Source organism: Carassius auratus, chromosome 13 (genome assembly GCF_003368295.1).
Source record: "Carassius auratus strain Wakin chromosome 13, ASM336829v1, whole genome shotgun sequence".
Classification (NCBI taxonomy): Eukaryota; Metazoa; Chordata; class Actinopteri; order Cypriniformes; family Cyprinidae; genus Carassius; species Carassius auratus.
In genome coordinates, this window is record NC_039255.1 from 6,974,421 (window position 1) to 6,996,152 (window position 21,732).

The 21,732-nt window shown below is 36.0% G+C and overlaps 1 protein-coding gene across 3 annotated transcripts; it reads right to left on the reverse strand.

Moving 5' to 3' along the window:
* Positions 1 to 1,360: 1,360 nt before the first annotated feature.
* LOC113112465 (estrogen receptor beta-2-like) lies at positions 1,361 to 15,567 on the reverse strand. 3 transcript variants are annotated; one of them, XM_026278059.1, is made up of 10 exons: positions 15,162 to 15,567; positions 9,564 to 10,048; positions 8,499 to 8,689; positions 7,306 to 7,422; positions 6,548 to 6,898; positions 5,798 to 5,936; positions 4,410 to 4,543; positions 3,912 to 4,095; positions 3,603 to 3,815; positions 2,796 to 2,862 (listed from the first exon to the last, which is right to left on the reverse strand). In XM_026278059.1, exons 2-10 carry the CDS (start codon positions 9,983 to 9,985, stop codon positions 2,796 to 2,798), a joined length of 1,818 nt encoding a protein of 605 aa, XP_026133844.1. In that variant the 5' UTR covers positions 9,986 to 10,048; positions 15,162 to 15,567. The 3 variants fall into 3 exon arrangements, with proteins under 3 accessions (XP_026133843.1, XP_026133844.1, XP_026133845.1); XM_026278058.1 differs by lacking the exon at positions 15,162 to 15,567 and having other exon boundaries at positions 1,361 to 2,862; positions 9,564 to 9,985; XM_026278060.1 differs by lacking the exons at positions 2,796 to 2,862; positions 3,603 to 3,815 and having other exon boundaries at positions 3,908 to 4,095; positions 15,162 to 15,566.
* Between the last annotated feature and the right edge of the window lie 6,165 nt (positions 15,568 to 21,732).

The window sequence follows — 21,732 nt, forward strand, 5'->3', positions numbered from 1 at the left end:
ACATTAATAATAATAATAATAATAATAATGATGATAATAAATGGGGTTTATTTGGTAGAAAATAAGATTGTTAAAAGGATTTCTGAAGGATTGTGTGACTAGAGAAAGGATGCCAAAAAAAAATGAAAGTCAGCTTTGATTTATCCTAATAAACTGTTTAACTGCTCCCCCAAGTGGATATTAAATTATGTTGTGGGATAATTAAATATATTCTTAATAAACTACAAACATAAAATTATATACTTTTATTTTGTTCTCACATTCTTTCTTGTAAGTCCTCCCTCAGTGGCACAGTTGAATGGGAGGCTCATTATGCAGCTCATTATGCAGGCCTTTGTCTTCTCAGGTGTAAATCACAATGATATTCATGATAGTTGACGCCTACTCGCATATGACTTTTACCAACAAAAAGTGTCTTAGAAAATTTAAATCAATATATTGTTTTCTGTGAGTGAGTAAACAAGATGATTTTCACATCATTCAGAAAGAAAAATTCTAGGCTACAAGCTCCAATTCACAACTTTTCCGGCAACCAATGTTATGTATGTGTTTTATTGCCTTATTCAAGTGATTTAACATTTTTAGTTTTTCACTAACCATGCATAACATTTTTTTTCTCAAAAATACAATCATGTACATGCATGCATTTCACATATTATTATAGCCCAGTTTGTGCTGATTACAGTGATATTAGACTTTACCCATTTAGATATTTATAAGAAACTGAAAAAAGCACAAATGTCAGGGCATGACAAAACTTCTCAAGGCCCCAAAAATACCCTTAGACTCCAGAGGGTTAATAACTTTAAAAAACATTCACTTTATTATGAATTTATTTTACAACAAACCTTGCTCTGTCAGTGTCAAACAATGGTTGAAGAGAATATAAAGTTAGATATGTTTTGTTTTGAAGTCAATTTTACTAAAGAAATAAACATGTACAACAGAAATAAACATGTACAAATATGCAAGCATTTACTCCTTTAATTCCCACATATTTATTTTGCAACTGTATACAATAAAAATGAATTTAGTTTTGCTACTGAAGTGTGCAATTTATTTTCAGTTACCTCAGTTTAATTAGCGTATTTTTCGGACTATAAGTTGCACCTGAGTATAAGTCGCATCAGTCCAAAAATTAGTCATGATGAGGAAAAAAACATATAAGTCACACTGGACTATAAGTCGCATTTATTTAGAACCGAGAACCAATAAAAAAAAAAACGAGAATCAAGAGAAAACATTACCCTCTCCAGCCATGAGAGGGCGCTCTATGCTGCTCAGTGGTAGACTACAGGAGCACATTTGAGCATCATAGAGCGCCCTCTCATGGCTGGAGAGGGTAATGTTCTCTATTGGTTCATTTCTCTTGGTTCATGTCAAATTAATTTTGATAAATAAGTCTCACCTGACTATAAGTTGCAGGACCAGCCAAACTATGAAAAAAAAAGTGTGACTTATAGTCCGGATAATATGGTAGATAACTAGTAGTTGGTTAATTCCACAAAAACTGTAAACACAGTAGAGCGATTAAAAAGCTAATCTGAGCATAACAGCTTGAGTTTAAGACTGTTTGTCCAAACAATGGAAGATGAGGGAGTGTTTGGGGAAATTATTTGAAAATGACTTTCATGCTGTGTTCTAAACAAGATAACCCCACCTCTGAAGGGCACTTCAGAAAGAAGAATTTCAAAGGGTACAACTGACACTGTGCTCCCAATATTTTTTTGCACAGTTTTAATTATGTGACTACGACGCCTCCTTAATTTGCTCGGCAAGATGACGCAGAAGTGCACACCCTTCCTAGCACTCACTCACTCAGGTAAGCCCTTCAAAGGGATAAGAACATTGGGACTAGCACACAGAAGGACAGAACACAGCATTGTAATACTGTTTGGTGACGTGTGTAGAAATTATACACCTAGCTTTAATTCCTGCAAATACCTGCTTCTTAGGACACTTCAGGTTTTACCCAAGGAATTGTGTCAGGATGCAGCATTACTTGTAGCAAGAAAATTCAACTGCATCTGCAATTACACATTACAAAGTCGTATTTTCAGAATGATCCACTTATCACGTTGATTGTACGTATAAGCCAGGCTTTAAGAAAACATCTGAAAGAGGCGTCAACACTCACAGATGTTTTAGAAAGTGTTACATTTACTGTCAATGACAAGTACTTTATAAACCACAAAAAGCACCACAGGACAGCAAATAACAGCACTCCAACATCTTACAAATACAAAGACACAAGAATACAAAATGCATAACTATTAGAAGTGTGCATTTCATTTCGTTTGGGCAGAGAAACAGAGAAACAGTCATGTTGAGTCAAAGGTTTTCAGACATCTTGGATGGCAAACGAAATATTTCAATGTGCAGTATGTAATTTCGACAATCTGTTTGAATGGCTCAAACATAACACTGGCTAATACAATGGTGCGATTTAGGGGTGGTGCTAGCTTTTGCTGAGAAATGGCAGATGGGAGAGTGTTTGAAAGGAATCCATTTGTGATTTTCTTGAATACTGAACACATGATTGGTTTGAATGAGGTGGATTCCTCTTCGGGTTGACATTACGTCATAACAGTTCAAACTGCATTGTGTTGAAGCAGGACTGAGCGCCATTTGAAAGCCCTGTTTGGTTCAGTTTATCGCTGGTCATCTGAAGTTCTTTTTCTCAGGTCTGGTTTGTATCCCCTGAGACCCTACATAGGATACGCGGCATGGAAATTGGATTCAAATCCAATGCTGCATCCAGGGAGCTTTTTAGCCCACAAAAGGGATACCCACTGTCAGTCTGTGTCCATGTTCACTCGATGCAGACTACCATGTAATGTCTTATCCACTGTCTCTTCAGCTCTAGAGAGACACACACAATATGTGTTATCTTAGATTCAAAAACCTCTGTTAAAAGTGTCATTTAAAAAAATATATAATGATTCATTTGACTGCTTAGTTTGTAAAACAAGGACTAAATTTGAAAGCCTGGGTTCGGTAAGAGTTTTGTTTGGTTTTTTTTTTGTTTTAGTTTTTTTAAGTTTCACTTTTAAAAGGCTGCAGTTATTTGATCAAAATTACAGTAAAACCAGTAATAGTGTGAAATAGTGTTACAATTTAAAATAACGTTTTTTATTTTACTATATTTCAAAATGTAATTTATTCCTGTGGTGGCAAAGCTGAATTTTCAGCATCATTAATCCAGCGTTTAGTGTCACATGATCCTTTAGAAATCATTCTAATATGCTGATTTGCTGCTCTTTCTTATTATTATAAGTGTTGAAAATTGATGTGCCGCTTAATATTTTGCGTAAACCATGTTAGATTTTTTTCAGGATTTGTTGATGAAGAGAAAGTTTAAAAAACAGCATTTATCTGAAATAGAAATCTTTTTTAACAGTAAACTGTTTTGCAACAAAACCAAAGTATCTGCTGTCACTTTTTTTACTGACCCCACCGTTTGAATGGCAACCAGTTAAATAAACTCTTAATTATCATTTAGTTATCTAGTAGTCACCTTTTGATAAACTTGTGGGTGGATTTTACACAGAATATGGTTTCTGTATTACCAAAAACAGCATAGTGTGCATGTATCCACTCACTGTGGACTGTGCCGGGACTCCTGGTCGCTCTGTCTGGATGTGTGGAGGGTCTCTGTGGTCTGTTGCGTGTCCGACTGAAGAGAGGCTTCTGTGTGAGGTGCCAGCATCCGGCTGCTCTGGGACGTGTTGGCATCTAGCATCTCTAGCAGGAGATCATACAGCAGCACCACGTTTTTTCTCTTCATGGTTGACAGATGCTCAATGCCTTTGTTGCTACAGACAACAAACAAAGAGAACAGTGAACCAGTGACAGATTAGGGGAAAATCAAAACATAAAATGCTATGAATGTCTAGAATATGCTGTGCTACCTGAGGTGTCGAATGTGTGAGAGCAGCATCAGCAGATGGGCGAGCCGGATGGACTGCTGCTGTGAGGACAAGCCAGTTCTGGAGATGCTCCAAACTAGAGCGTCAGTCACAGAGTCCAGCAGCCTCAGAACCTTCCCACGGCTCTCCACATCTTCAGGAGTCTGTGGCAAGCTTGAACAGTTATCTTTTAATAAGCACACAAAAGGAGTGAATCACAATATCTGATGCGGTTAAAGAGAAACCAGAACATTTTGTGACAATTTCACTCAACAAAGATTACCGTCTAGACACAAACTTTTCATAAAATCAGCGATCAGACTGCTGACCAGTCATGTAAATCAAAAGCTGCTGTTTTTGAACAATATGCTAAAATATAGTTAGCATGTTGTTATTATTAGCATGCCCTACAGTTACTGTACATAAATAAAAAACAAGAAACAAACTGCTTTTAACTCTCATCCAATAACGTACACACACACAATCAGAGTAGTGTCATACTGGAGTTGAGAAGGATCATGGCTTTGAGACAGACGTATTCCTCTCTCTGGAGCTTCAGTTCTCTGAATCTGGAGGTGGTGGCCAGCAGCATGTCAAAGATCTCCATGATGCCTTCAACACAATTCCCTTCCTCCCTAAAGTAAATTAGAGAGAAAGGAAGAGAGGGAATGGCACAGAGATAAAAGAGAAAAGGCCAGTCATTTAAGCCATACATTTCTTGTGACAAATCACTCTGGAGCCATATGTAGCAATAATAATAATTAATGAATTAATATAAAAACCTGGTAAAGAGAATACTAGCTAACATACGCAGCTTATTTTGAAAGAATACAGATGACCTTAAAGTTTCAGGTGAAAGACAAAGGACGTACACGCTGTCTCACATACTTTCTAACACACACACACACACACACACACTCAATCCTGTGTGAGAAATGAATTGTACAAACTAAGCTTGTGTTATGAGAACACACCAAGGTTTTTTAAGACACTAGAGATAATCACCAAGGAAGAGGAATATTCAGTTCCACACAAAATAATAAACAGGTATACACACACACACACACACACACATGCCAGCCATACATTCACAAAAGTGAACCAAATCAGATCATAACAAAAAAAGTTGTCATCTCTCCACAATCAATTATCTTAATTAATGTACTTCAAAATCTATGTTCACACGTGCCACACACTGCATGTACACACACACACACACACACAACAGAGGATTATCTGAAGGTCAATGAATAAATCAACAAAACGTCAGTGTTTTTCAAATGTTACCATCAAGCGAGATATGAGCCAATCTCTCCCACTTATGGAAGATGCCCTTCAGATTTCAAACAATTCTAATCTAAAGAATTATACACACTGACAGCACAACTATTTTATGTTTTATGATTATGACAGGAATAAAAACACTGATCTGATTTAACAAATTCAATAACACTCAATCAAACCACACTTGTAGGTGGTTTTAAATCAGAGTTTCAATTCAATTTCTGTTAATGGTGAGTTTGACCTGTTAAAATGTAAGCTTATTCCTCATCATTCACGTTTTTATATCATAGAGCCCATGACATAGCATAGAGAGACAAAACAAAAGGAGATGTATAAAAAAATTTCTTCCAATTTCCAGCATGCTATGCTGCTTCCAGTTGTTGTAGAAAAAAAGTAACTTGGCACTGTTGAATGCTAATTGATTACTAGCAAGCAAAGTAGGTAAGCCAGAAAATGACTGCTGGGTCTTTGCATGGGCACATTGAGGACAGTCATTAATAATGGTCAGAAAACGGCTCCTTCTACACACTCCAGAGGATGTTCTGTGACCAGTATTACTGACTGTGCTCAGATCTGTGTATTCCAGTGTCAGTGGGAGATGTTACCTGTTGAGTTTGAGGTCAGGTGAGAAGATGAGTTTCCCAGGATGATCCACAGATCTCCACATCAATCCCAACATAAGAATATCCAGCCAGCAGCATTCCAGCAGATGTACCTGATCTGACAAAGTCAGCTCCATAAAACCTGTAAGAGGAGTAACAAACTCACAAATGCCTGAACACACTCTGACACCGCTGCTGCCCTTCAAATACGAGATATAAGTGCACATACCCATACACTCACACAAAAATGATGCTTTTTGTCATTTTTGGAGCATGACAGCCCCTGCTCACCATTCACTTTCACTGAATGGAAAAGAGCAACATTCTGCTAAACTATGTTTTTTTTTATTCCACAGGAGACCGAAAATCATACAGGTTTGGAACAACCTTTTAGAAATGACAAGAAAACAACTTGGCATGAATAAAAATAGCAACTTAAAAAGCACTTTAAACTAAAGATTAAAAAAGCATATATATATATATATATATATATATATATATATATATATATATATATATATATATATATATTAAATGTCCATATGTGAAACATTTTGTCAAATGAAGATATATGTACGTATGTGAACATTTATATCAACTTAAAGGTAACATATATGGCAATATCGATATAATCTCGATATAGGGCACCATCATGTATTACATTTCCATATGGGAAAACTTACACATTGCTTTAAAGATGTAATAACTTACAAATTAAGAGAACATTTAAAATATTTATATGCGCACACACACCTGGTATCTTCTTTGCCCAGCTGATCATGAGCACCAGTTCCTTGTCAGCGAGGTTGGTTAGTGACATCATCATGCTGCCCTCAGTGTAAGGCTTCTTTATTGGCTCTCTCAGGTAAATCTGAGGAGGCTCCGCCTCCAGAATACAGTTGACCAACTGCTCAGGGGAGAGGCCTATGCCACGCCCCTCAGCTCTGTCCCCTGAAGGGAAGAAGTGATGAGTGGAATTGAGGGGAAATTCTAAATGATGCTGGGAACGCCGTCTGACCCCTAATGCCCCATCTGAGCTGTCTCTGATCTGGGGGCTGCGACGATGACGAGCACCACGATAACTGCAGCGTTCCCGCCTCACTCCTGTTCACACACACAATTACAAACACACATCAAAAGTACACACTCAGCACACAGTCTTTACTTTAAGGACAAATTCTCACTATTAATTGAATTTGTTGCTTATTATCATGCATATTACTAGCATTTTGGCTGTTTATTAGAACTTATAAAGCACATATTAATGCCTTATCCTGCATATTTTAGATCTCTTATTCCAACCCCATACCTAAACACATGACAAACAGTTACCTTACTAACTATTAATAAGCAGCCAACTAGGAGTTGATTAAGGCAGAAGTCCTAGTAAATAGTTAGTAAATATTGGTCCTCAAACTAATGTGTGACCAAAAATATATAAAAAATGACATATCTTTCACTCTATATAAAATAAGTGGTTACACACAGAAAAGGAAGAAGTTTCTGCCTACCACACTTCATCATGCCCACTTCATAGCACTTGCGGAGTCGACAGGCCTGGCAGCTCTTGCGTCGGCTCTTGTCAATGGTGCACTGATTGGTCGCTGGACAAATATAGTTATTGTGTCCTTAAGAAGATTGGGAGAAAAAAAATTATATTAAGCTCACAGCATTGGATCTGCAGTGAAGTGTTTGGTTAAATTCAGCTTTTTAATGTCATCTCATTCTATTGTCTAAGATCATTTTATTAGGGCTGTTAATTGATTCAAACATTTTTGCACTACACTGTAAAAAAAATGTTTTGGAAGAATATTGAACTATGTATTACAAGAAAATACTATTTCAATCTTTCTACTTCAAAATATCATTTAATTTAATGTTACTTGCTATTTCTTTATAATTGTTCATGGAATTTACTAACAATTTCTGATTGAAAATAGTTTCTACGCCATTTTTTTGTTGTCGTTGTTGTATAAACTCAATTTTGTATGTAATTAATATATTAATAATCAATGTTTGATATGGTACCTTTAGAATTGTTTTACACAGTATAATAAAACACAATACCACAATACCAATACCACAAAAAGTTCGAAATAAATTATTATTTTTTTAGCAAGGATGCATATATAATTTTATTAAAAAAGTGTTTAAATTTAGCAAATGTAATGTTTAATGTTACAAAAAGACTTCTATTTAAAATAAATGCTGTTCTTTTGAAATTGTATTTTTTAATCAAAGAATCATGGAAACAAATGTATGACAGTTTCCACAAAAATATTAAGCAGCACAACTGTTATCAAAATTGATAATACCAGGGGTGTCACATTATTTCTGAAGAATCACGTGACACTAAAGGCCTAGACACACAATTCTGCTTTTCCATTGTATAAATAAATTACATTTTAAAATATATTTCAAAAGAACTTTTTTTTCAGAAAATCACACTTTTTTAATGTCAAATTAAAAAGCTACAAGTAATTCCAAAACTTATGTGTCTATAGATTAAAAGGTCAAATTAATCTTGTTTATGGTTGAACAGAGAACTGGCCGTGACATACTCAAAGAAATCCACACACAGAACAAGTCCAGTATTGAAGGCAAAACTCAAAAAGGCAAACCCTTCCACTGATTAGCATGGCATTTCAGAAAACTTCTGAAGAGCATGTATTTGATGTTAAATAGTTAACTTGACCAATTTTACCTTGAATGCTCCGTTTGAAGAAAGCCTTGCACCCTTCACACGACCAGACACCGTAGTGATACCCAGAAGCATAGTCATGACACACGGCACAGAAGTGTGTGTCTCCTTTACCCACAATGCCTGGTGGAGGATTCAAGCCATCATCAGCATCCAGTTGCTGCCCTAACAGCTTTGCATGAGTAAGGACAGAACTATAAAAAATGAAGGTACAGATAAAGTAAAAAAAGAATAGAATTTTTTTTTTTTTTTTACATTTTTCTAAACATAACGCGAGTTGTGCATGCTGTGTGAAACTAGTTTTTATATATATATATATTGAATTTGCTTTTATTTTTATATATCCAATTTTCATTTTAAACTCAGCTTTAGTAATTTTGTTGATTTTATCATTTTTATCCGTTTTAATATTCATGAAATTTCATTTCAGTTTTAGTTATTTTAGTACATCAACTTAAAAAAATTGGAATAATAATTTTTATTACTATTTAAGTTGATCATTTTTATCCGTTTTTATTTGCTTTTTTAACCTTTAAAATATATATTTGGTTGGTTGGTCTTGGTTTGTGTCAGGAACATCAAATACATCATAGAACACATTTTTTGCATTAATTAATATTTTACATGATAGCCTTTAATGCATTTTTATGTTAATGTATTTATTTTGTATAATAGGCATTTTTTTCGCTGCGCTAACTATCCACTATTATAAGTGAATTAATCATTTGCATTTAAATAATTGTTTCCCGCTGTCTGCAATCTCATCAGAACAGACCTGAACAAACCTGAACTTTTTTTTTAACCCTTTCACCTGTTTTATTGTCTACCCCATGAAAAATCTGATTGGAAAAGCAATATCATGTATCAGCTCAAAAAGTTGCAAGATTTTGAAAAACTTGCAAGCACCTCAAGATAAAACGAAAAGAAAAGAAAACATTTGATTTGATCACAAATCTGTTATTGTCTCTATGGGACCTGAACTATCCATTTGACAGCTGCTACGTGGAGTTTAAATGCATATATCAGTTATTAATACACTGCATGTGATGTCTATGACTGGATTCTCACCTGCTCTGGTTAAGTGTGTGTGTCTTGGCATCCTCCCAGGCAGTGTGTGCGTGTGTTTCGCTGTAGGCCACTGGAGGTGGGCAGTGCAGAGACAGTGCAGTGTGTGTGCTGTAGGGAGGCCAGAAGATTGTTGGACTGAGCGGGACCAGGTTTTCAGACATGGGGGGATGAGGGTACCCCAGCACTGAGGACACAGGGCTGTAGAGCGATAAGGCTCCATGACTGATCTCTCCCTCATGCAGTGGTGAATAATCCTGACAGGCTTCCACATACGGAGATGGAATGCAGACGGTCTGGTTGTCCATGCTGAGTGGGGAAGTGTAGAGACGGGGTAAGGTGTTAGACGAGTCCCCTCGGTTGGCCTTGCCAGAGTCCAGAGCAGGGGAGGCTGACGCAGGGGCCGGACCAGGAGAGGAGCTCATTTTGGAAAACTCAAGCGAGGTCCTGGCTTGACAGACTAGTGACTACTTTGATTCTTGATAATTCTTTGATTAATAGAAAGTTAAAAAGAAGAGAGTTTATTTAAAATTGTAATAGTCTTTACAGTCATTTTTGATCAGATTAACACATCCTTACTGAAAAAGAAACTATGCATTTACTTAGAAAAAATAAAACTGACCCACACTGACCACAAATATTTGAACAGATCATGTGACACTAAAGAATGGAGTAATGGCTGCTATTTGCTATAATAGGAATAAATACAATTTGACAAAGCATTTAAAAATGATCAAACTAAATTAAATCAACTAATAAAAATCAACTAATAATTTAAAATACCAATACCATAAAAAAACTGTAATGGAATGTACTTCTTTTTAAATATAAAAACGCATCTTAAACATATTATTTGACACATAATAATTTTATTTTTTTGAAGAATGGTCTCCCACACACATACACTGCCTTGTTGCTTATCCTGGCTCTCTTGCGAATTCTCATAGTATATTTGTTTATCTCTGGTTTCAATGTTACATAAAGCACAGTGGACTCTGGATCTTTGTCACATTACTAAATAAACATTTTAATCAAAACCAATGCTGACCTGACGTGCCTCTACTGTATGCTCCATTAAGTGCCCTTCAACAAGTTATAGACGTTTCTAAAAGTTCTAGACTATTATGAAAGTGACAGATTCCTCTTAAAGTTATAGACACCTTAGTCTCGCATAGCCAGAGCTTCTACAGCTGAAGGTCTGGGAATTCATGGCAGCTTTCATTGGCCCCCACAAGGTCGTTTGACCGACATGTCAAACATCCAATCACAATTTGTTTCATTCTGCATCACGTTTTGGGGCATGGAAATGTGGCCACAATTAACAGACCGGTGTGTAAAACTCTCAGACACATAATAAAGATTCTATGCCGCAAACTATAAATATTTCACATACTTTTGAAAATCCAATGTTTAGTTGATGCTGATAAGCGCTTGTCATCACAGTTGTAAACGTGATGGCATTCTTCTTTTGTGAGGGGGTTTGGTGGCACGCATCTTTGTTTCCAGGCGGAACATTAAAGAACGTGACACACACGTCTCCCAGAAATCCTGTATAATTCAACCAATCCGATGACCACTTCGAAACTCCTGAAGTGTTTCCACTTTTGTTTGCCGCATGCATCAGACATTCAGCCAGCGGTCCGTGGCTGTGATGTCTGAGGCTGAGACTATAGACACCGTTGCTATCTTCCAAACAGAAGTCTATGAAACTGATTTGATATCTGTACAGCATTTCTTTGGACAGTCATCAGTAGAATATTAAAGCCTCAATCACAGGTAAATGAATCACAGGCTCATTTCCTGGAATAGCCCGCCCCCCAAAAAAACCCTTCATCAAAGCATTTCTCCTGTCTGGTTTTCTGTGATGAGCCCCCCAGAAGAGAGCAGTGTAACCCACCACAGGGACTATTTACCTCCCTCTACAGTCTCACTTTGCGTCATGTACTTTGGACAGATTTAGAAATAATTATATTAAAATATTCATCATGTTCTTTTTGACATTTTTTGATCTTTCCAGTAATTTTTTTGAGAATAAAATTGTAAAAGGAAGTGAATCTGCTAATACAACTAGGACAGGCATACTGTGTTGTCTTCATGTGGCCTGCCAAGAGTTGTTTCTGGAAAAAAAAACTATGATAAAACAGGTTGAAAATCATGAAAGGAAATATCCCTATTTAAGATTTTATAAACCGTAATCTCTAGCTTCTGCTAACTGAGAGTAGCATTCCAGCGGATGATGTAGAATGTATTTTCTTTATCATAACTCAGATTGCTTTCATCTGAAAGAAAAAAGTCATATACACCTAGGACGGTTTGAGGGTGAGTAAATCATGGTGTAATTTTCATTTTTGCCTGAACGTTCACTTTAATATCTTAAGTAATGTTGCTTATCAAGTAAATGTATCTTGATTCAAGAGTGTTAAAATATTTTTTACTGGAAAACATGACAAAAATAAGGAATATTAAAATCATGATTTTTTAAGCCATCACCAAATACATCCTAATTTAAACTATTGTTAAGATGTTCATATTACTGAAGGAGAATTGTTAAAATAATATTTATTAGGGAATTCACTCTTAAGACAAATTTGGGTAATGAAAAAACTTTACATTTAAGCAACTAGATATTCACTACAGTCATGGCTCTTTCTTGTTCCATGGCTTTTGAAAATTTCTATAGCCTAATAATTCCAGGCCTGGAAATTACAAATTGAAAACCATCTGAACCTTTGAACTGAACTTAATAATATCAAATGAGCACCATCGCTCTACCAGTCCTGAGCAGGTGCACTACTACTACTACTACTTCTACTACTAATAATAATAATAGCAATGCATTTTATTTATGATGCACTTTTCTTCAACCCAAAATGCTATTGTTCAAGCCATATAAGTTTTATTAAATTTTGCCATTAAATGTATTTTCTGTGAGAGTAAAACAAGCAGAGACACAGCTTTTACCTTTATCTGCTGCTGTCTCTACTCAGAAGTGTTACTTTATGTGGTTTATACACTATTTGGCTTTATAATTCATAAAATTTGTTTTGTTTTATAGCTATATTTTTGTTTGTTGTCTTAAAAAGACACCTTGAACAAACACACTGGAATATGATACACACACATGTGGGCAACAGATGGTCTAAGTTGAAGAGTACAAAAAATCCATTAAAATAAAGAGACAGCTCCTTATATTTCACCATATAAAAATCACACACGCAACCAAACCAAAAGTTTACATATTTAAAATACTTATAAGAACGGTTTGATACATTTTTAAGTATGGTCACATTTACTTAAGCAACTTTTTAATCTAAATTTAATTGGAGGACAGAGAAACTTGTAAACTCTTGTAAAGCTCCGATTGGCTACAATCCAGACACACATACCACTGAACAAAAGGCCAAGGACAGGACGAAGAAACCCCTACACATAACACACACAGTCCCTGGGAGAATTTTTCTCCGTCCTAATAAGGTCCTCCTCCCAACTTGAAATTTCTTTGAACTTACTCAAGAATTAAGTTTCCATTTATTTCACATCGGGCACACGAAGGCCAACATCACCCCACTAACTGAGCCTTTTAACTACACTTGTAGCAAACCTACCCACAAATAATTATGCACACAAATTTGTGTATAAAGGCACATTCTTTACGCTTGAAACAACTCCAATCCCTGACACCATTCATGCTCTCCTAATTAACACTCACTTCTTTTTCAGGGAGTGACGGGTGATAAAAAAATCTTGCCTTCTAAAATCCCACAAAGAGTTCTCCTGTGCAAAAAAAATCCAAATAATAACAGGGAGAGAGTTAGATAGCATAATTTATGAGATTACTAAATCCCACAGACTGATTACAGCCTATAAAGTTTGATCCAATCCTCCTATCATTGTTCACACAAACCAACAAACCTGTCAACAGAACAGTCCACTCGCGTATGTGTGTGTGTTTCTGCTATGACCACGGCTAAAACCTCCTGCTGTGATCCAAAAAAACATCAATATCTCCTTTTTAATGCTAAAATATCATTACACATCAGCTAGTTCCTTTCATTAAAACAATATTAATAGATTTTACAGGAATTGAAAGCAAACACAACAAATTATTTATTCTTGCCTATGTTACGTTAATAATAGACTAGTGTTGCGATGCATGAATAAATATTAATTTTAAAAGGGTGCAGACTGTAGCCATCAGCACAAATAACACCGATTTTTAATAACAGGCCATTATGTTTAGTATGATTTCTCAACCATTGCTCAAGAGGACAAGGACCTCTTGTCTAAAATGATAAACAGTTTCTTCTCCTCCTTCACATTCTCTAGGGGGTCTCCCTTCAACAAAACAAAGCGAAAATCCATTTCTGAACTTTTGTAAAGATCGTGGGTTTAATTTGGGGTACATGAACTTAATAGATAATGTGTCCCAGCAATTTATAGTTTTAGTATGTTCTATATGTCAAGTAACCAAGTAGCCTCAGAGATTAAAAAAAAAAAAAAAACTCAAAACATGAATACAAAACCCCAACAGATGGTCATGATAACTCCATACTGAACGGATATGTTATTTTGAAACACTATCTTTTTGTTACTTTAACGTGATTGATAAATGACTCCATTCAGGTGGTGGTCTGTCCTGTTTTATTCACTTTGTCCAAACACCCTATTTTATGATTTACTTCTCTCATTGAACTCATGCCCCCCAAAACCCCTCATTTCTCTTATCACTAATGTCATTATAATCTTATCACGATCAACATTGAGTAATAGACTGTGTTTATGCAGAGCCAATAAACACGGTCTACAAAAAGTCTAGAACATGACACCAGTGGACACAAATATAATCTGAAATGTAGCCTACTGTAAAAATGTAATACAACAGTAATGTCACTGCTTTTAGTATCTGACTTGTAGAAGTTACTACAGCTTCTTTTTTTTCAGTGGCCTTGATAAGAATTATTTTAATTGACATAGATTTGGTTATATTTTTTATTGTATAGAAAGAAGGACAAAAACAGTATTTGTTTGTTTGTTTTCGGGGGCGCGCTTTGCTTTTATAACTTATTAAAAATAATTCTAAAACTTGTTTTTGTGTGTCATTATCTAGCACCCCCTTGTGGCTCTTCCCGAGTACATAGAAGCACACTCGGGTTTGTCACATAAACATCAAACAATAAAAACGTCATATTCATATCACCTCATTCATCCATTGTAACAAGTTTCATAAGGTTTCTTTCCTTTTTTTTTTTTTTTTTTTTTTTTGAGCATCGTTAGACATAAACAGAAAGGTTTAAAGTTTAACAACGTCAGTTTTACTACTAAAACTTTTGTCTCATTTGAACACTAACAAATCGCGCGCTGATTTCACTTACTTAAAATACAGTGGTGGTAACCATAAACTTCTGGCAAAATACATGAGTTAGTATAGTTACTTGCGTAAAATCATAATCCGTTAATCCTTCAAACAGTCTAAGAAGATTCATTTCTTTCATTTGGTTCAGTTTCTGTTTTGAAGACGGTGGCAACTAGCACCAAGTTAGTACATTTTTAATGACAGAAACTATGGTTACTGTTTTAGTAAGCTTTACAAATGGCACTTACCGCCAGCAGGCAGCAGGTGATGAGAGCTCGAGAGCACAGAACTGTTGGATCAGCTGTGAACGCGCTGCGCGGCCGTGTCGATCTGATTTACTGCGCATACAGAGAAAGAACAGCACTCGCGAGACAGAAAGAGAGGGACGTGCAAACACCTGGTAGTGCACTTTGCCTAGTTGTACTTTGGCAAAATTCACTCTTTGGATATAAAGGTTAGAAAAGCGCGTCACCGGCGGCCGCGCCCTCCCGGAGCCGCCCATAGATTTACTGCACGAGACAGAGATTTACAAATTCAGACCTTTCTTTTACTGTCTATGGTTCAGAACAACAACAAGACGAGAGGAAAACACCAGCTTTATCAAATCACACTTCACCACATCCATGGTCAAAGTTCACGGTTACCAGCTTTCACCAGAATCTACTAGTAGAAAATATATTGCTTTATAAGGCACAATATCAAAAGATAAAATATATGTATATGAGAGAAAGTACACAGTAATCCTATATGTCACTCTATTTTATACATATTACATTTTTGCCAGAAAAAAAAAACAAGGCAGTGAGAGATTTAACAGGAATCGTACTGTTGTTTAATATGCAAACTGTTCAGCTAAAAAAAAATTCCTCACCGCCTCGTTTTCGTCCTCGAAATATTTAATATGTCGTCTACCGTGAGGTTAAAAGATGAGTCCCAAATAGTGTAGCCTACCCTACTTGTGCACTTCTCTATGACGTTTTGTAGTATATAAATAGTGAGAGTATTGCTTTCAAACTGAAAACTCCACAAAGCAAAAGTGCACCTGGATGATGCACTTAAACAATAATAATAATAATAATAATATGTGTGGAATGTTGGACACTTCATGTACTAAACTGCTCAGCTTTAATTAAAGAGTAAATGGGGATGGGGCAGATGCGGATGCTTAGTGGCTAAATACGCATATATAATTCAAACTCTACCTACTGCATAAGTACATAGTGTATTAGTGCATAGTAGGTACATAGTGTATTTATGCATAGCAAGTCACTTTAAGGCAACTCGTTTCACTCGGTGATCTTCTATGAAACGTCTCTCATGCATACAAGTGCAGCTCCTATCCCTTTGTGTGGAAATATCAAATCCTCCAAAACTGTTTGCCAAACTCACAATTAAATTTCATATTTGGATTCACCTATGAAATCTGACAACTGTCTCATAATTGTAGTTTCGTTTGCATTGAAAAGGCGTGTAGTTCAGGCTAGGTTAATCCTTAATACACATCTCCAGAATGCTGACCGTTTCTATAACAACTGGTACAGCTGCAGTGATTTTACAGATTAGCCATTGCCTCTCCAAGTTTGTTTTCAAAAACTTTTTTTTTTTTTTTTTTTTTTGTGAAGTCATCTGCAAATCTTGTTATTTCTTCATTGCCCAATAAGGCAGGTCGGCTCCAATTCAAGACAATAGCGAAACACAAGCCGGAACAGGACACAAATTAAAGAACCGTGTGTTCCTTTTCAAGACCTCTCCATGCTCTTTCATTTGCTGGGGAACTGGGTAGAGAGAGAGCATGTGAGAGAAAGAGCGGGCAATGAGTTGAATTTTTCATTCTGTCATATGCTGGTTATACCGCTTCTCGGCAGGCGAGGTTTAATTTTGCAGAATGCCCTTCGTAATTGTTTCTGAATTACAGTTATTTCTCTAACTGTTTTCTGTATGGCAGCAGTAATGGCAAATGCCAGGTGGAGTGGGCAGAGATGGGTTTTAGGAGAGTCCATTATCTCCTGTTATAGCCAACCGGTGGAAAAATGAGCTGGCATTCACTTTCCAAAATGGATCTATTGGTTGGTTCAGTTAATGGCTCAGGGGAGATATTTCAATAGATAACTGGGTACCCCAGTGTTACATCCCAGCTCTTCATTTAAACCAGTTTAGCTCTGCTCTTAACATTATAAGAGAGGAGTACAGAAATATAGAGAAGGAAAAAAGAGGAAAGGAAATGGGAAAAAAAGATGATAAAAGCATTTCAGACTTTGACAAATGACTACCAGCAACTGGGAGCTGTCAAACTGGGTCTGGGATTTGGTTCCATTTCCTAATGGAGTTTTTACGATTCCCTGTTGCCTAATTCTGCACAAATGAAATGGTTTCCTATAAAGGTTTTCCCAAAGTCTGTTGCTTTTTATTATTTTCAGGCTCAAATGTACGTGAACTTAGACACGAGTAGAAAAACTGATCTAAAATCAGATGCTTGATTGTCAGACAGTTACAGCTGGAGCTGCTAGATAATCTCAAATCAGATTTTCCAGGAGAGTCATTTAAAACTTAAATATTACATTTGAATTTAGCTCAAAGACTTAAATCCACCAGGTCAGCTACGAAAAAAAGGACTTATTTTAAGGTTGCAGTGTCCGTGAACTGGTTGGTTAAAAACCTTTTCTTGCCTGAATAATAGACTGCACTCAACCCTTCTGTCTCTAAAAAAGAGCAACACACTCTCTTTTGGAATAAAGTGCCTTTTACCAAGGCCAGAAGTCAGTCCTGCATCTCTTTCCTGTTTCCTCACTATTTGTAATGTCATAACGCTGTACCTGCAGCCTTTTGCATTTTTATTACATTTTGTCATTCAGATTGAATCATTTAAGATATGATATTCTCTAAAGCAGCATACAGTACACAAATGAGGACAAGCATAAGCAATTCATCATACAAATGCTAATATTATTAGCATTAGCAGTACCTTAATTTATTTCAAGATTAACACAAAGAAGTACACAAGTTAGAGCATAAATGTATTTGCTGTTGTTTATGTTTATGGTTTAAATGCTGAGAGAAGTGGTGTGTCTTCAGTCTTGAAGATTGTGATGGTCTCAGCAGATCACAGAGGAACAGAGAGAGCAAGTGACTGTACCAGCAAGCATCTGCTGAATTACTAAACACAGAAGAGAGGAATTAAGGAACATCAAGCCAGCTTCAGTTCAAGACTGCTGTGAATTGTATGTGTAGGTACGTTTTGGAGTTTAGAGGTACATTTCTCCAATGAGCCTGTGTTGGACAGTTCTATTGCTTTTTTAAGTTTCTTGAGCAGAGCCATTATCTGAAGCCACTTAAATTTGATGGGGAAAGATGCTAGTAGTAAGACATGATCTGATGAATGCAGGAGAAATAAGATGTAGAAGATGTTTAAAGGTGAGAGAGAAGAACTTTGGAGACATCAATCTCCTTGAGAGGAAAGAAAGAGGAGAAAAGAGGTTTGTGTTTGAATTCTCATGACATTGCTGGTGCTTGTTTGAGGGATCTACAAACCTTTCAGGTTTTTTACTGATTCAACATGCAAATCACTATCTTTGTTTATATGTTTGTTTACTCCTAGTTTTGTGAACTTCAACTGATATCAAAGTGTAGCAAAGTGCAGTTTGATTATAATGGGAGCAATCTAGATTTGAGTTGTTGTTTTGAAAGTGAAAGTGACGTGACATTCAGCAAAGTATGGTGACCCATACTCAGAATTTGTTCGTGCTCTGCATTTAACCCATCCAAAGTTGACAATTCTTATATTTTTATGGAATATCATGACAAGAGCTCACAGCAATTACCAAATGACAATGATCCAATGAATTCCCAATAGACAAAATCATGTCGTGCCCACACTGACATATGTCCGAGACGATATACGTCACAATAAAGACCAAAAAAAGATTTGCATGCTCATTTTGGAGATTCGCTGTAACAATATTAGCGATTATCATTATTTTCCTTTGTACATCAAAAGGAAAAATGTCACTTTCCTAAACCTTCACCTTCTCTGATCAATGCATAAATGTAAATGTGAAACGGCTTAAAAAAAACAACAACAACAAAAAAAAACAATAGCTGTTGATTGGCTGGAAACAAATCTGAATGTGAGCTTGCAGTCGATTGTAATAAAGGGGCATACTAAATATTTGGAGAAATCTGATATACATCAACAAGAAAGAGGTTTGTTGTATTAACAGAAGATCAAGTTATGATATTTTAATGACAAATCATGATCTCAAAAATAAACAGTGTGCAGAGATTAATTGTATAAATAACATGTGATCAAAAAACAGATAGGATTTAATTCTGATTTTAACAGGACTTTTTTTAAATCCCCAGAACCTAATTTTCTTTGGTTAAAATATGTGGAAGTGTTCCAGTTTGGGCACTTTTTCTGGCTCTGGCATGGATGGAATAAGAGTTTTGTTATTCATAGTTAGAAACGTGATGGAGATGAATCTTGTGAACAGTCTGTGGCTGATCTTTTCTTAGTTGTAAGTGACCTTGAAAGCAGAAACAGAATAAAAAAAGAGAAAGAAAAGAAAAGAGACTGATATTTCTATCTTAAACCAGGTACATGCTGAACACAAGGAAGGGTTTTCCATCAACCCTCTGTTAGAAGAAGGACCGACTGTGCTGCCATGGCAACATGCAGCTAGTTTCCCAAACCTGGGCTGTGAGGTCACGTGACTGATAGAGTTGCAAGATACTGTTTTGAAAAAGAGATCAGTGTTGTGTATACAGCAATAAAAAGATGATGGAGCATGCAGTGAACCTTAGTTTGACTGAATATTGAGCAAACTAAATTTAAATGGAAAGTAAAGAAAAGTTAGAATAAGATTCAGTGATATCATTAAGTAATGCAGTAGGCTGTTAAGAATTGTTGTTCACTGTTAGTTCATGATACTGTAACTAATGCATTAACTAAAGTTGACAAATTGAAAATTACAGCAAAGTAATTGTTAATGAAATTTGACCTACAGTGGTACTGGCATCACTATTGCTATTGCTCATACTTCGAGTTAGTGGTTTGAACAAGTACTAAGATTTGCCAAATAACTCATCCTTTTTGTGCAAGTGACACGAATGATACCTTGAATCACGCAGCCTGTTAAGAGGAGGTGTTCTCAGTCCAGCAGAGACCAGGAGAGCAATCACCTGTGAACAGAAAACAACAGAAATTAAATGTTTTTGATGAGCTTCTGTCACGAAAACAAATTCCTCGAATGTGTAAACATACATCAGAATCAGAATCAGAAAGAGCTTTATTGCCAAGTATGCTTACGCATACAAGGAATTTGTTTTATTGACATAAGCTTCCAGTACACAGAGACAACAACACTCAGATAAAAAAAAAAAAAAGACAAAAAAACAAGGAGATTTACAAATTGGCAAATAAGTAAGTGTGTAAACAATTGTGCTATAAATGATAATGGAATAGGATTGAGTGAGATTCAAAGGAAGAAACTGAAAATTCTGGGGGAAGAAACTGTTCTTGTGCCTTGCTGTTCTGGAGTTTGCGGCTCTGAGGCGCCGACCAGACGGCAAAAGTTCAAAGATGGGGTGACTTGGATGTGAGGGATCCAGAGTGATTTTCTGAGCCCTTTTCCTCACTCTAGATGTATACAGTTCTTGAAGGGAGGGCAGGGGAGCACCAATAATCCTTTCAGCAGTCCGGACTTTATTACATGGCAATAAAGCTCATCCTGATTCTGATTCTAAAAAAAGTCTCTTATGCTTTCCAAAGGCTGCATTTATTTGGTAAAAAATACAGTAAAACACTATTGTGAAATATCACTTCAATTTAATATAACTGATCTCTGTTTTAACGTATTTTAAAATATGATTTATCACTGGAATCATAAAGCTGGATCCAGTCTTCAGTGTCACAGAAACAGTGATTCATTTGAATTGTTCAGTATTCTTTGATAAACAGAAAAGTTTAAATACAGCATTTATTTAAAATACAATTGTGTAACAGAATCAAATGTCATTAATGTCACTTTTATCACTTTAATGCATCCTTGCTGAATAAAAGTATTAATTTATTTAAAAAAAAACTGACCCCAAACCTTTAAACAATAGTGTAGACAGTATTAATTTCTGGAGAAGGAATATGGATATTCATAATCAAAACCCCATGTTTATACAGAGATACCTCTGAAGATTCACTCAGATGTGAGAATAAAATATATCCTGGATTTTGCTGATGCTGTTTGGAAAAAAAGAATGAGCGAAGGCATTGAGAGAAAGATATTTTTCTTCTCTTTCTCCTCTGTTGGAATAGACACTTTAATGCACAAAAAATGGGCTCTTTTTCTTCTCTTACGGTGATATTTCATTCAGTGCAGCTGTGGATTCAGCCTCACTAAAAAATATTTCAGATACTGTGATGAGCTTCTATTGTATTCTCATGATATCCCAACGCTCCGTTGTGTTTTTGTTTTGTTTTTTACACTCTCCTCCAATTCATTTTTGCTGGACTTGCTGAGGTTTTCTGAGGCCAGATGCTGTGGAAATCGAAATCTGGGACAAAATCGTAAATTTTCTTGAAAGTTGGAGAGTAAAAGGGTGTTTAATCCCGGAGTTTATTCTCAAAGACTATTTTCCAGCCACAGTGTATACAGAAATGAGTCTCCTTTTCAGGGATTAAACTATATTATAGCCATTTCAGTTCACTGAGCAAATTCCACACGGCTGCTAATATAAAAACTTTCTTTAGAGTTTAATTGTTTCAGATACATATTAAGAAACCCACTGAGACAAACAGGCTACACCTTCAGACAGTGTGTGTGTGTG

Coding starts and splice junctions, on each gene's coding strand:
- LOC113112465 (XM_026278058.1), bottom strand. CDS start 9,985: ATGAGCTCCTCTCCTGGTCCGGCCCCTGCGTCAGCCTCCCCTGCTCTG. Junction 7,423..8,498: donor CTTCAAACGGAGCATTCAAG/GTAAAATTGGTC, acceptor AATCTTCTTAAG/GACACAATAACTATATTTGT. Junction 2,863..3,602: donor GAGTCCCGGCACAGTCCACA/GTGAGTGGATAC, acceptor GTGTCTCTCTAG/AGCTGAAGAGACAGTGGATA.